Source organism: Plectrocnemia conspersa, unplaced genomic scaffold, assembly GCF_051122295.1.
Source record: "Plectrocnemia conspersa isolate PC_06_02 unplaced genomic scaffold, ASM5112229v1 ptg000009l, whole genome shotgun sequence".
Lineage (NCBI taxonomy): Eukaryota > Metazoa > Arthropoda > Insecta > Trichoptera > Polycentropodidae > Plectrocnemia > Plectrocnemia conspersa.
This window is the reverse complement of record NW_028277173.1, coordinates 26,853,028-26,868,698: the sequence shown is the minus strand read 5'-3', so window position 1 is coordinate 26,868,698 and position 15,671 is coordinate 26,853,028. Positions and strand designations below refer to the sequence as shown.

Below are 15,671 nucleotides of genomic sequence, written 5' to 3'. Positions count from 1 at the left end.
TATTTTTTTGCGCCATTATGTCATTTGTCTCATTGTTAATAAATGATTTGTTTTTGGTCAGTCATTAACAATGAGACAATATCCGTGTGGTCGCTACAGTTTCATATAAATAACACGTAATTACTCTCCGATGAATTGAAAGAATAATTTTGTTACGAAACGGGCACGGAAAACAATATATCACCAGACGACAAAAAGCACCGTAGAGCTAAAATATTCCCGTTGCACCATTTGACCTCGGATGGATGGATGGAGCAAACAAATGTCACTTTCTAGAGGCGTGACAATTGGCTGGATGGTCACTGCGTGGTTGTGATTCGTCAGCGAGCTTTGCAACCCTTGATACTTAATGCTGGTATTCAATGAGGAGAGGGCAGAGACGGTAGATGGTGGACCATACGGTCATAGACGGTCAGGGGCAGAGAGGGACTTCCGAAGATGATCACCGCAACAGAGAGGAACAAACCTCCAAGACCTCTGAGGACCATCCACTGGATATGAACCCTCCGCCAGCTCCTCCACCATCACTCGGAGAATAACGATACTTAACCGGCTAAACTTGAATTAGGAAATTCATATCTATGTATAATATTTTATTTGCCATTCTGCCTTAAGCTCTCTATTTTTTGTGCGAAATATATGTATGTACATCAATATGTTTTCCTGAATCGTATTATAATTAAATTTCGGCATTCTCAATTATTACCATTTTTTAAGAAATGAGAATTTTATATATTCTAGATATTTTAATAAAAAACTTAATAAAATAACGGCAGTTATGAAATTCACAAAAACCAATATATTTTTATGTTTTTTACTTAATAAATATTTTATAAAACATGTTTGCACTCTTTACTTACTCCTCTAGTTAAAATTGTTATTAAAATTTACCTGAAATCAAAGTTTTGCTAAATAATATTACAATTTCAATAAACAGAATTTAATTTAAAAATATCTATATCTTCAGTCAATAGTATGTAATCACTCTTGACATGAAAAATTATTGCCATATTGATTTATGCCACTAGCAAATTATATTAAAATAATTTGTTCAGCTGGTTCAGAATGACAGGTGTTAATTAATTGACTTATCTCTTTGATTGTTATCTATAGCTATTTTTAGAATATGACATTTTTATATGTATGTATATGTATGTTCATGATACTATTATATTTTTTTATTTTTGAGCATAGGGATAAAAAATGGTTTCAAAATCTGACAAATTTCCGAAAGCTTAAGAATGACATATGAACCATTATGAAACGTGAAGGACAATAAAAACTAGTTACTTTACATTTTTGATATTATAATTTTTTAGGTTTCTCGGAATTTTAATATTTTGTAAATAAAATTAGTTTGCAATGACAAAACTTTTTCTGGTAATTTTACTTAACAGGATGATTTTTAACTGCACAAGTGTGTACTCGTGCATTGTCTTGATAAAAAAAACACAATAATAATGCATAATACTTTTAATTTATCGTTTAACCTTTTTCCAATTAGTTATTGTGGATTCCACGTGCATCCTAAAAAACCGTGCTTAAACCGAGCCGGATAGTTTCCAGAAGCCCACAGTTTTGATTGTTTTTTATCTCTGAAATATAGTAGTGGATCCATGTTTCATCAATGTTTATGTATCGACGCAGAAACTCGTTAGGATTGCGATGGAAAAGCGCCAGCCGTTGAATCGACCACATGATTGCGTTTATTCTGCACTTTGAGCAAACACGACACCTATCTTGCCGATATCTTTTTCATGCCCAATTATTCCTGCAAAATTGAAACTACTGAACTATGTAATATGCCTGTGGTCTCAACAAGTTCGCGCACTTTGACTCGTCGATCATTCGAGACCATAACGTGGATTTCGTCGATCATTTCTAGCGTAGTCACCTCAAGTAGATGTCCCGAACGATGTATAATGAGTTTAAACGCGGTAGTACGTCCTGTGGGATGTACTTCATCTAACTCGGCCTTGATTTCTTTCGTTGTTTTGCCTAGCAAATAAAAGTTTTTTAATCACTACACGAAACTCGTTTTTATTTCCATTGTTCGAAAATAGCAAAACTTCTTTGCTTCAATCGATTGTAAAAATGAAAGGACGCGATGAAAACGGCTAACAATTTGAGTGTAGTCTATTGACAGAGTGTACTTTTCAGAAACAAACTTGTTTCGAGGCTACTAGCGTCATCTCTTTTCTAATAACTTATTGACCTACCCTCGAATGCTAATGATTTAAAGTTGCTTAGATGCATTTTGTCTGTTGTAGACATATTATATCTACAAAATGATTTATTTGTGGAGATGCCGTTCTGTGTCCTTTTCTTGACCCCGTTCACCATTAGATTATTCCTATGATATATTTTATAATTTTAAAGTAATAATAAAAACAATACTAAAAATATTTCATTAAACAGAAACCAATCAATGAAAAATTATTGCTATGATTAATCACCGTTCTTAAAGGTAATTTGATAAGCTGTTTATACATGACAGTCGATAATTAATAACTGTACTTGTCAATATAGTAAAGATTTTTAATAATTTTTTTCTGAATGTCATTTTTATGCTGTCAAGTAAAATTATAAAACTGTTTATTTTTAACATTCTATTTTTAATTAGTAGCTGAAAATATCAAAAAATCTATCTAATCGGTTCTTCCGCTTTATTAAGGTTTTATTTGTTGAATTAAATCAGTAGTCATTTATGTTTAGGTATACACTAAGTGTTTTCAGATGCGTGATTAATTTTGTGGTAAATAAAATAAAATATACATAATTTTCAGATGTGTTTTATTACACGCAAAATTTATAATATTTGAAATTTTTCAGCAACATTTATTTAGTATTAGTAAAAACGTTTGGATTAACGTATTTTTCAACTTTGCCGTCTTCAGCAGCATGCTAAAATAAAACGATATTATCAATAATTACATTTAAAACATTCTAATTTTCCAACTAGTAACTCACGACATTCGCAAATCTTAATACATCTTCCTTTGCATCTCACATAACCCCTTTTACAACGGCATTCTAAAATAGGTTTGCAAGGTGCAGGATTTTGTCCGTCGCAAGTCTTTTCTCCAGTGGTAGCCAAAATATATTCTTCATTTGGATCCTTGCATTTTGCTAAGAAAAAAAAATTAACAACGCTTCTAGTGTATTTTTTAATAATTAAAATGGTACTGTACTTACGACAATCGCATGGTTTAATGCACTTTCCTTCGTATCTGACATATCCATCCCTACAACGACATTCTTTAACTGGTTTACAAGGTGCTGGTCCTACTCCGAAACAGGTCTTTTCGCCAGTCGTATATACGCCAAAGATTTCGTTAGGATCATCACATTTTGCTTTAAAGTATTAAGGAAACAGTAAATATATGCGTTGAATGTATTAATTTACAGAAAGAGTAACTGCACCACTCACGACATTCACATGGCTTGATGCACTTTCCTTCGTGTCTGACATATCCATCCCTACAACGACATTCCTTAACTGGTTTACAAGGTGCTGGTCCTACTCCGAAACAAGTCTTTTCGCCAGTCGTATACACGCCAAAGATTTCGTTAGGATCATCACATTTTGCTTTAAAGTATTAAGGAAACAGTAAATATATGCGTTGAATGTATTAATTTACAGAAAGAGTAACTGCACCACTCACGACATTCACATGGCTTGATGCACTTTCCTTCGTGTCTGACATATCCATCCCTACAACGACATTCCTTAACTGGTTTACAAGGTGCTGGTCCTACTCCGAAACAAGTCTTTTCGCCAGTCGTATACACGCCAAAGATTTCGTTAGGATCATCACATTTTGCTTTATAGTATTAAGGAAACAGTTAATATATGCGTTGAATGTATTGATTTACAGAAAAGTAACTGCACTACTCACGACATTCGCATGGTTTGATGCACTTTCCTTCGTGTCTGACATATCCATCCCTACAACGACATTCCTTAACTGGTTTACAAGGTGCTGGTCCTACTCCGAAACAAGTCTTTTCGCCAGTCGTATACACGCCAAAGATTTCGTTGGGATCATCACATTTTGCTTTAAAGTATTAAGGAAACAGTTAATATATGCATTAAATGTATTAATTTACACAAAGAGTAACTGCACTACTCACGACATTCACATGGCTTGATGCACTCTCCTTCGTGTCTGACGTATCCATCCTTACAACGACATTCCTTAACTGGTTTACAAGGAGCTGGTCCTACTCCAAAACAAGTCTTTTCGCCAGTCGTATACACGCCAAAGATTTCATTAGGATCATCACATTTTGCTTTAAAGTATTAAGGAAACAGTTAATATATGCGTTGAATGTATTAATTTACAGAAAAGTAACTGCACTACTCACGACATTCGCATAGTTTGATGCACTCTCCTTCGTGTCTGACATATCCATCCTTACAACGACATTCTTTAACTGGTTTACAAGGTGCTGGTCCTACTCCGAAACAGGTCTTTTCGCCAGTCGTATACACGCCAAAGATTTCGTTAGGATCATCACATTTTGCTTTAAAGTATTAAGGAAACAGTTAACATCTGCATTGAATGTATTAATTTACAGAAAAGTAGCTGCACTACTAACGACATTCGCATGGTTTTATGCACTTTCCTTCGTGTCTGACATATCCATCCTTACAACGACATTCCTTAACTGGTTTACATGGAGCTGGTCCTACTCCGAAACAAGTCTTTTCGCCAGTCGTATACACGCCAAAGATTTCGTTAGGATCATCACATTTTGCTTTATAGTATTAAGGAAACAGTTAATATATGCGTTGAATGTATTAATTTACAGAAAAGTAACTGCACTACTCACGACATTCACATGGCTTAATGCACTTTCCTTCGTGTCTGACATATCCATCCCTACAACGACATTCCTTAACTGGTTTACAAGGTGCTGGTCCTACTCCGAAACAGGTCTTTTCGCCAGTCGTATACGAGCCAAAGATTTCGTTAGGATCATCACATTTTGCTGTAATGTATTAAGGAAAAAGTAAGCATCTGCATTGAATGTATTAATTTACAGAAGAGTAACTGTACTACTCACGACATTCGCATGGCTTGATGCACTTTCCTTCGTGTCTGACATATCCATCCCTACAACGACATTCCTTAACTGGTTTACAAGGTGCTGGTCCTACTCCGAAACAAGTTTTTTCGCCAGTCGTATACACGCCAAATATTTCGTTAGGATCATCACATTTTGCTGTAATGTATTAAGGAAAAAGTAAACATCTGCATTGAATGTAAGAAGAGTAACTGTACTACTCACGACAGTTGCATGGCTTGATGCACTTTCCTTCGTGTCTGACATATCCATCCTTACAACGACATTCCTTTACTGGTTTACAAGGAGCTGGTCCTACTCCGAAACAGGTTTTTTCACCAGTCGTATACAAGCCAAAGATTTCGTTTGGATCATCACATTTTGCTGTAATGTATTAAGGAAAAAGTAAACATCTGCATTGAATGTATTAATTTACAGAAGAGTAACTGTACTACTCACGACAGTTGCATGGCTTGATGCACTTTCCTTCGTGTCTGACATATCCATCCTTACAACGACATTCCTTTACTGGTTTACAAGGAGCTGGTCCTACTCCGAAACAGGTCTTTTCGCCAGTCGTATACGAGCCAAAGATTTCGTTAGGATCATCACATTTTGCTGTAATGTATTAAGGAAAAAGTAAGCATCTGCATTGAATGTATTAATTTACAGAAGAGTAACTGTACTACTCACGACATTCGCATAGCTTGATGCATTTTCCTTCGTGTCTGACATATCCATCCTTACAACGACATTCCTTTACTGGTTTACAAGGAGCTGGTCCTACTCCGAAACAGGTTTTTTCACCAGTCGTATACAAGCCAAAGATTTCGTTTGGATCATTACATTTTGCTGTAATGTATTAAGGAAAAAGTAAACATCTGCATTGAATGTAAGAAGAGTAACTGTACTACTCACGACAGTTGCATGGCTTGATGCACTTTCCTTCGTGTCTGACATATCCATCCTTACAACGACATTCCTTAATTGATTTAGATGGCGCTGGTCCTACTCCGAAACACGTCTTTTCGCCAGTCGAAACCCAGATAAGGATCTCGTTAGGATCATTACATTGTGCTGTAAAGTATTAAGGAAACAGTAAACATCTGCATTGAATGTATTAATTTACAGAAGAGTAACTGTACTACTCACGACAGTTGCATGGCTTGATGCACTTTCCTTCGTGTCTGACATATCCATCCTTACAACGACATTCCTTAATTGATTTAGATGGCGCTGGTCCTACTCCGAAACACGTCTTTTCGCCAGTCGAAACCCAGATAAGGATCTCGTTAGGATCATTACATTGTGCTGTAAAGTGATAAGGAAACAGTAAACATCTGCATTGAATGTATTAATTTACAGAAGAGTAACTGTACTACTCACGACAGTTGCATGGCTTGATGCACTTTCCTTCGTGTCTGACATATCCATCCTTACAACGACATTCCTTAATTGATTTAGATGGCGCTGGTCCTACTCCGAAACAGGTCTTTTCGCCAGTCGAAACCCAGATAAGTATCTCGTTAGGATCATCGCATTTGTCTGTAAAGTAAAGTAAAATAATAAGTATAATTTCTTTTTAGGATTGAAGAATGTGTGAATAATAATATTTTTATTTTTACCGAGGCACACGCATTTTCCAGTGACCGTTGTAATACAACAAAAAGCGATAAGGAACGCTATCAAATGGACACCCTTAGCCATTTTGATCGAGCTCGGAAGGCAGTATAAGTTTCTATAAATTTCGATTAGGTATTTATAAGAATTCGTAATAAATAACTGTATAGAAAAGTCAATATAATAACACCTGTGAAATTATTTGCAATAATCTCTTGATTGATTTCCATGATCTATTGACAAGCTCCTTGCTCGCTAACGCTTTTATTCAAACAAGCTTTATAATGTATAGGTTGAATATAAAAGAGATATAAATGTTTGATTACTAGTGAATTTGATTTGAACACGTTTTTCTTTGTTTGCAATTGTTTGTAATGTATTTAAATAATTTTATACTTCTGTTTACTTTAAAAATAAATTTATAAAATTTGTTAGTAATATGAATATTTAGTTTAAATAAAAAATACTGAAAATATTTTATAATCTGTTATATTTAGAAATGCACCTATCCAATATGTATTATTATTATTGTTGAAAGTCTCTATAGTAGGAATGGCCAAAATTTAAAGGATTGTAGTGTAAAAATGGTAATAAATTTATATTACAAAGAAGATTTACCTTTTTGTTAAAGACAAAAAAAAATATCTTTCTTACAAATTTATTAATGCAAATCATTTTTCTAACAAATTGAAAATAATGTTAATCAAGGATGCAAAATGTTTTGATACTTGTATGATTTTCTTACTACCTCAATACTACCCAAATTTTAATAAGTCCCAAAAATATTTTCATATTACTTTGTTAGTATAAGAAATGCTTAATATTAGACCGTATAACGAGACGTTCATAAAAGCAGGTTATAGTTACTTTTGCGATCACATATCTAAGTGAAATATCATGTTTCACTATACTGTGTACATAAGGATGTATATTGTGTGTGTGTATGTGTGTACTGATTGATTTAACCCGAAAACTAATTGTACCGAATATGTTTACCACACTATAAAGTTTTCTTGTTTGTGAGCCGACAATAAAAAATAAATATATAAAATTGTTGATCCGTTTTTATTGTCTGTGTTTTTTTTTTGTTTTTGTGAGGAGAGGAAATCTTCGAAAGACACCACCAGCCTCCAGATTGCTGGTGATTGTGCCGGATTCTGATGCTTACAGCTACCTACCGGCTAAAACCTCTCCCCAGCCCTCTCTTGAACGACCGGTACTATCTTACAGATATTACAGTTTAGAGACTCTGTCCCGTTAAGACCGTTATCTTACGCTATTTTTCAGCTTCTTCTTTAAATCTGAGCACTTCGGACGCGTAGTCTATCCATGCCCCCCAGTTTTTTCGACATTCTAGCATGGATTGAGTCATAGTGTCTGCTGATGGAGGCCTTCCTATGACTCTTTCCAGCTCTGTTCTTTCTGTCGTCCAAGCTGCGCACTTGAAGACTGTATTCTGCGTCGTCGTCTTCAGAGGTGTCGCAATGAAGACACTTAGCGTTCGCTGTCTTGCCGATTATTTTAATGTAATGACCGAAGCAGCCGTGTCCGGTCATCGCTTGCGTCAGATGGTACGACAGCTCACTGTGTTTCTTTCCCGTCCAAGCGGTAAGGTCACTGACGAGCCTGTGCGTCCACCTTCCCTTGGTGGACTCGTCTCATCTGTGCTGCCCTGCTAACATTGTCGCCTTTCTGGCGACATCTCTGTCCTGTCCGTTGTAGATCTCCTGACTCTCCTGGGCGAGGAGATCCAACAGCGGTACGCCACATATAGCCAGTACGGCGTCCTCGAACACGGTTCTGTACGCGTAGGCCACCCTCAGTGCGCTTCGTCGCTGAACTCTTGCCAGAGTAAGCCTGGTCCTCTCTACTCTTGTGGCTTGTGCCCATATCGGGGTGCCGTACTGAAGGACCGAGTGGACCACCTCGTTGTAGAGGTGTCTTCTTTTTTTGTTTCTGACCACCCATGTTCGGCAACAATCTGGCGAGTTCTTCCGCTACTATGGCAACCTTAGCGGCTACCAACGCTGCGTGGTCTGTAAAGCGCAACTTGTCGTCTATTTTCACACCCAGGTATCGTATAGATTTTTTGTAGGATATATCAATCCCGCTAATCACTATCCTGGGTGGCGGTAGCCTCCGTTTTCTTGTAAAGAAGACTGCTTCTGTCTTCTCAGTGTGATTGCGTAAAGTACTTCTTCCGCGACCTGTTTAAGCTGCAAGGTCGTCCTACCGGTAGCCACCACCGCGACATCGTCCACGAAAGCGATGAGTTTGACGCCTACTATCCTGTCTGTGTAAATCATTCTGTACCTACTGTACCTTGTTATGCTGTTGTAGCTCTAACAAGTTTGGTATGTTAGATCGGGAAAAGGCCAGATATCAGATGGCTCTCAGTGTCCATCGCGTTGAACGATATTTGGTTTAATCAGACTCTAGATCTGCTCAGCAAGGAGCTACTACCCTCGCTTTTCTTCAATCTTGGATTCTATGATATTTGATCTGAATTTTAATCCGGGTGTGAATCGAATGTCAATGTTAATAAAATCATCTATGCTCTTCAAGCGACAGATAGCTAATGAATTAAGAGCGACCACTTATTTATGTAACAACGGATACATTTCTGCAGTCATAAGCAAATTTCGACTAACAAGAACGGACGAAACTTTTTCCATAACTGTATATAGTAATTTTACAATTTTTAGCCCACCACTAGCTCATTATTCGCACTGGTTTCTAAAAAAAATAAAAGAAAAAATGTAAAGGAGAGCGCATAAACAATTATCACATCTCAGAAGTAAAAAATCCATGTCAAAAGCAATAAAATCGTGTTGGCGACATCGCAGTGGGACCGCTCGGTACCGAGCGTTTGGTCATTTTTTTATTATATCGATTTTATTAAAATTCATAGTATTTCATTAAATGACATACATTTTTATCCCCCCCCCCCTCCTAAATTAAGTCCCTGTCATACTCTGATTTGATCATGGATTTTAATTCCCCATCAAAGTGTTTACTGTAATCCTAAAATTATTTAGACGCAAAATTTAATTTTAAATAATATAAAATATTTATTTAAAGAATTTATATTATTAAAAAAAACGCTTTAGACACATTTATACCAAAATAATAGTAAAATCGTTACTTCGGTACGTTTGACGTTTATCGATTCGATGTAACGAGCACCAAAATGTCGTGGTTATTATCAGCTGTGAAAAGTTGGTTTTCTAGCTTCTCGATGTGGCTATGGGGCTTCGACGACAAAAAACGGCTGATGGTGATGGTTAAGGGTGTGGACAAAACTGTCCCTTTACCCCTGGAACGTAGCTGGGACATGAGCCGCGTAAAAGAGGAAGTAGCGCCAAAATTAGGACTTCGCCCCAACGACATGGCGCTAATCTTTGCCGGAAAACGTTTGAGCGACTCTACACTCGTTGAGGTACGTTCTTATATCATCGTATACCTAACTAGAATATATGAAAACAATCATAAAAAACAATTTATCAATAGTTATTGTAACCATATTTTCAAAATATCAATTGACACTAAAAATAAAAATGTCATTTCGGACATATTTTTTCAAGAATAAATTCAGTTTTAATATCATTACCAAATTTTTGAAAAGAATTATTTCTTCTTAAATACTAGCGTTATTATATATTTTTTAAGACCATAGAATGATACAACTTGTATATTCATTTTTAATCTACATTTATGTTACAAAAAAAGCATCGTCTTTATAAATGGAATTTTGTGCAAATTTTATTTACAATATATTTATTTATTTCAGGAATGCGATCTAGGAATTCAAAGTATATTACACGCTGTAATATTGAAAAAAAATAAAAGTTCCATATCGACTCAAACTTTAACAGAAGAAGAGCCTGAAGGATCTAAACCATTCTCGGAAACACTTTTAGATTTACAATTGAATGAAACTGATAGAACTAGCATATTAAACACCGGTAAAAATAAAATAATCTACATTACTTTATCAAGCGCTTTAGAGCTCATATTATTTTTTTACAGATAAATCGAGAGTAAAAGCTCATTTCTACGTATACTGCAGCACTTGTAAAGGAATGAAACGAGGTAAATTGAGAGTCCGTTGCATGAATTGCAAGAATGGGGCTTTCACAGTCCACGCTGATCCTCAATCTTGGCAAGATGTCTTAGAAGCGAAAAGAATAACCGGAGAATGCCTACACGAGCCCAGCTGCTCTGTGGTATAATTTTAATTATTACTTTTAATGACAGTTATTAAAATGAATTTAATATTTTATATCAATTTAGACGTATCACGAACAAGGACCGACTTATGCCGAGTTTTATTTCAAATGCGCCGATCATCCGTCGCAGGGAGAAAACGACGATTCATTACCGTTGTATTTGATCAAATTCAACATCAAAGAAGTGCCATGTTTAGCTTGCTCCGATATAAAGTAATATTTAATACAATCATGCTACTCTAAATGTATAACAATAAACTTAGTTTTACATTTCAATTGTAGTGATATAGTGATCGTATTTCCTTGCAACTCCGGCCACGTGACTTGCCTAGAATGTTTCCAGCAATATTGTTCTTCAAAGTAATATTTTTTATCTATTATAAATACAAAGCTTAGATTACGAGCTTATTTTATTATTTTAGGTTAAAGAGCCGCGAATTTTGGTTTCATCCACAATTTGGGTATACATTGCCGTGTCCAGTCGGCTGTGAAAATTCTCATATTGAAGAAATACACCATTTTAAACTATTGACCGAAGAGCAAGTAATACCCGTGTGCTTAAGAGTGTTTTAATTTATGATTGAGTCAAAGTTTACTTCGATTGCTACTTACAGTATGAACAATATCAAAGATTTGCGGCCGAAGAATACGTTTTGCAGTCGGGCGGAGTACTTTGTCCACAACCAGGTTAAATTTTTATTTAATACAAAATATTACATTTTAATTTATAGTGACTCTATAAATGTGTGTATTTATATATAAAATGTTCGCAAAAATGGTAAATTTATAATTAATATTATCAATAATAGTTGTATTCATAGCTCTTGCAACAAGATATCATGCGAGAGTATTCAAACGTGTTTACGAGCTTCCAGCATAAAATTTCAAAGCACAATGAAGAAACCGCTTCTCTCAAGGAAACACGTCGTAAAAATAATGACTTGGGCACAAGAAAACATTAATCGCGATTGGGACATAATTTTTCTGATGAAGCATCTTTTTGGGCACGAAGTACCATAAAATGAACTTGATCTACTCCCACCAGCATGCTTTTCCAGCAGACAGTTAAACACTCGGTTAACGTGCATGTCTTTCAAAACAAGGATTTGAAACTTTGACACTTTTCATAGACAATGAATGCTAAGTAAATGATAAAAATTTACCAGAGAGCATTAATCCCATTTGCCAAGAAGTTGTTTAAAAGAAAAAATCAATCCTTGGTTCTTCAGAAAGACAACGACCCAAATCAACAGAGTCGTCTTTGCTCGCAGTGGAAGGTGGATAAACATATCATCACGTTAGACTGGCCATCACAATCATCAGATCAAATCTCGTTGAAAATGCCTGGGGATTAATGAAACAGAAGCTTCGTGGAAAAAAAGCATATACAATTCAACAATTATTTCGACGGATTCGTTGCACCGTAAACATGGTAGAAATTATTCCACTAAGATGTCAAGCAATTATCGACAATGCAGAGGACTGTATGACATATTGATATAAAAGAAGGACATACCCATTATTACATAAATGGACCGAAACAAGTGTGAAAAAAATTACCCAAAAAATATTAACAACGGGGGCTTTGTGATTTAGGATGCCGCTAAAGAAAAAGTTTCATTTCTCTGGATATTGCATATTCCTAATAAAAAAATACTCTTAGCTTTTTGCAACGTCGACATTCGACACATTAGAAGTTACAAAAAATAAAAGCGGATTTTGGAGTCTTAAAATAAATATTTCAGAAAATGTATATTTTTAAATGAAGGAATACTCAATACCCCCAAAAATGTATTTTTTACAATGGTTAGCCGACCACTGCTCTTGAAGAAAGAGTACAGATCTATCCATTTTTATATACTAGTGTCTTTTTGCTAGAAACGTTGAAAAATAATTCATTGCATTCCTGTGTCTTAATAAAAATTATAGCTAAGCTTTTAAAAAGAAGTATGCAATATGAATATAGGGTGTATAATATTTGATGCAAAAAACATGAAATTAAAAATTATATACTTCAATGCAAATCTATTGTCAAATATATTATTCTCGGCTTTGTTCCGAACTGAATGATTCTTGTTCATCCAAGGGGCTACAAATAAAACGGCATCCTAATATTTACTTTAATAACACTCCAGCATAGCCCTGATTAAATGTATTTGATATCGAACTCATATTGAATTGCATTTGAAATTCTACCAGACCCATAACACTTTTATGTTTACTGGACTCATAAAATACTCATTTTTCTTCTCAACTGTTTCAACGAATTGTTATCAGAGATGCTACCCAAATAAATGGCAACTCATGTGACACATAACAGCGATCAAATTCAATTTTAATGACTACATTTGTAACCGAAGGAATAAGATTTGTTCTTAACAAATATTTTAACTGCGATCCTTTTGATGCATATTTTTATAAGTACGTACAAAGTTTTTGCTTATAAATTATTTTTTAATTCGCTGTTCAATTATGAGACCTGGGTTTGAATCCTATATGATCCCTATTTTTCAATTTATATTGTATCTGAATTGGAATTAATGATAATTATATAATTATAATTCTGATTGATCATCCCAGATCAGGTCTTCCTAGATTATTCTGATCTTACAGATAAATATTGCGATTAATGATTAAAATAAAATAGAGCTAGGTCGTGCACAATGACACGTATTTATTTTAAGCTTATTAATTATTAGTTTATAATTAATAATAATAATTAGTTTATTTTTTTTTATGATTAACAGAAACATCAAGAATATAAATAATGAGGATTATAATATAATTAGATGCGATTCTAATTCCAGACATACAGGATGTGTATATCTATATTTAAAAAAAACAATTATAATATACTATTTAAAAATAAGAATGATAAGACATACTGGTCCATCACGGTAAAGATTATCGTGGAAAAAACATATTATTATGTTTAGCATATAGATCTGCAAAGTGATCCAAATTGCTTCTTGGAATTCATAAATAATATTTGAGAATGGAGCTCTGATAAAATTATAGATACAATTTTTTGCTAAAAATATGAGGATTTTTATACTTCAAAAATAGAAAAACGGGCAAATATATTTAGATTACAATTTGTCTACGAAAATACAAAGACAACTAATAACTCGAGCATATTATTATATTTGTTTATTCAATGTTAATATTATATTTTATACGTTTGTTTTGATTATATTTGCTTAATGTATAAACAAATAATAATAATATAGATGACACTGATTTATAGACTTTGATTTTAGTCTGGTGTTTCACTACTTATTTAATAGTTGTTGATTGTGTTTACACGGTCATGATACGCTATTGTAACCTTAAATCAATTTAAATGATTTTTTTTAGGTTGTGGATCAGGTATAATCGTCGAATCTGGTTGTGAAAAAGTTACTTGCATTCATGGATGTGGTGTGAGTGTCTTTATACTTATTTTACATTAAGAACAAATATTTAAAAACTTATTACAACCTACAAAAATGTTATTTAGTACGTCTTCTGCATAAAATGTCGTCAAGGATATCACATCGGAGAATGCTCTGAAGATACTGAGGCACCTGGATGTTCAGAAAACGGAAAGAATTACAACGTGAATCCTGAAAGAGTTTTACAAGTAAATATATATGAATTTTATATAAACACTAAAATAGGAAACGATTAATATAAAATATGCTAATTATAATTCTAGGCTTGCTGGGATCAAGCTAGCAAGACGACAATTCGCATCATCAGCAAACCGTGCCCTAAATGTCGTACGCCAACAGAACGGGACGGCGGATGCATGCACATAACTTGTTCACGGTATTGTTTTAATTTATAAATTTTATAGTAAACATTAATTATATACGATTTTTCTATTCAATTTTAGACCAGGATGTGGATTTCAGTGGTGCTGGGTTTGCCAAACTCAATGGACAAATAATTGTGTAGCCTATCATTGGTTTGCCGTTTAAATGAATTTTTACTGATTTATACCATAATGATTAATAAATTTATTAATTGAAAAAGTTGTTATTTTATTCTATTGTGTTATATTAACATTTATGAAGTATACTTAAACCATAAAGATTGCTGTCAAGATAAAAACTATGCCTATTATTTTCTTGGAAATATAGCTAATTAAATTCAAACATTATATAATTCTAATATAAGACTGTCTTTATTAATACATTATAATCCTGCACACTATAATTGATCTATAATTCTTTACATGGTTAATCTGGAGGACTCTGCTTAAAACATTTTTAGTCACCCTTCTGATGCGTATTATATAATTTTTAAATTTTTATCAATTGCACTCTAAGACCGTGAATAAAATATAGTCACCCTACTTCCATCCACCTTTTTCTAGTCTGGAACTCAAATTGCATACATTGTATATTTTTCAAAGCTAAGACACTCTTCCTCAGTAAACAAAAAATTTAAGTTATGAAATAAGTATATTTTTATTATTTTGCGTTGACATGTTGAACCGCTCTCCGATCTAAATAATATTACTCTCGCTAAATTTTAATTTTGGATATGGGCTAAAAGTATTATAATCATCAGCATGTTAGACTAGTAGTTTAAGTCGATGATTAATATCTGAAAGACTTGAGTTCGAAACCCTCATAGACCTTAGTACATTTAAATTTATATTGTATCTGAAAAATCGAAATTAATGATTATTATATAATTCTAATTAATCATCACAGATTAGGTTTTCCTATTCTTAACACTAAATATCATGATGATAGATTAAAA

At 34.1% G+C, this 15,671-nt stretch overlaps 2 protein-coding genes across 34 annotated transcripts; one reads left to right on the top strand and one right to left on the bottom strand.

Annotated features, from left to right (window-relative positions):
• Positions 1-2,776: 2,776 nt before the first annotated feature.
• On the bottom strand, positions 2,777-6,802 carry LOC148232487 (zonadhesin-like). Of its 33 annotated transcripts, XM_088193507.1 has the most exons (18): positions 6,696-6,802; positions 6,457-6,615; positions 6,223-6,381; positions 5,989-6,147; positions 5,764-5,922; positions 5,530-5,688; positions 5,296-5,454; positions 5,071-5,229; positions 4,837-4,995; positions 4,603-4,761; positions 4,369-4,527; positions 4,135-4,293; positions 3,900-4,058; positions 3,666-3,824; positions 3,431-3,589; positions 3,196-3,354; positions 2,971-3,129; positions 2,777-2,904 (listed from the first exon to the last, which is right to left on the bottom strand). In XM_088193507.1, the coding sequence occupies exons 1-18, from the start codon at positions 6,775-6,777 to the stop codon at positions 2,894-2,896; spliced, it is 2,637 nt and encodes an 878-aa protein (XP_088049633.1). In that variant the 5' UTR covers positions 6,778-6,802; the 3' UTR covers positions 2,777-2,893. The 33 variants fall into 33 exon arrangements, with proteins under 33 accessions (XP_088049633.1, XP_088049640.1, XP_088049639.1 ...); XM_088193514.1 differs by lacking the exon at positions 3,900-4,058; XM_088193513.1 differs by lacking the exon at positions 4,135-4,293.
• A 3,045-nt stretch (positions 6,803-9,847) lies between these two features.
• Positions 9,848-14,935, top strand: park (E3 ubiquitin-protein ligase parkin). Its single transcript, XM_088191650.1, has 11 exons — positions 9,848-10,129; positions 10,481-10,655; positions 10,720-10,916; positions 10,984-11,132; positions 11,202-11,279; positions 11,342-11,462; positions 11,534-11,606; positions 14,277-14,341; positions 14,419-14,541; positions 14,617-14,729; positions 14,797-14,935. The coding sequence occupies exons 1-11, from the start codon at positions 9,881-9,883 to the stop codon at positions 14,879-14,881; spliced, it is 1,428 nt and encodes a 475-aa protein (XP_088047776.1). The 5' UTR covers positions 9,848-9,880; the 3' UTR covers positions 14,882-14,935.
• The last annotated feature ends 736 nt before the right edge of the window (positions 14,936-15,671 follow it).

Excerpts from the sequence above, each read along its gene's own strand:
- LOC148232487 (XM_088193507.1), bottom strand. The coding sequence starts at position 6,777 with ATGGCTAAGGGTGTCCATTTGATAGCGTTCCTTATCGCTTTTTGTTGT. Across the intron at positions 6,382-6,456 it reads CATCAAGCCATGCAACTGTC|CACAATGTAATGATCCTAAC; the intron begins GTGAGTAGTACA and ends ATCACTTTACAG. Across the intron at positions 3,825-3,899 it reads CATCAAACCATGCGAATGTC|CAAAATGTGATGATCCTAAC; the intron begins GTGAGTAGTGCA and ends AATACTATAAAG.
- park (XM_088191650.1), top strand. The coding sequence starts at position 9,881 with ATGTCGTGGTTATTATCAGCTGTGAAAAGTTGGTTTTCTAGCTTCTCG. Across the intron at positions 11,133-11,201 it reads TTAGCTTGCTCCGATATAAA|TGATATAGTGATCGTATTTC; the intron begins GTAATATTTAAT and ends TTTCAATTGTAG. Across the intron at positions 14,730-14,796 it reads ATGCACATAACTTGTTCACG|ACCAGGATGTGGATTTCAGT; the intron begins GTATTGTTTTAA and ends ATTCAATTTTAG.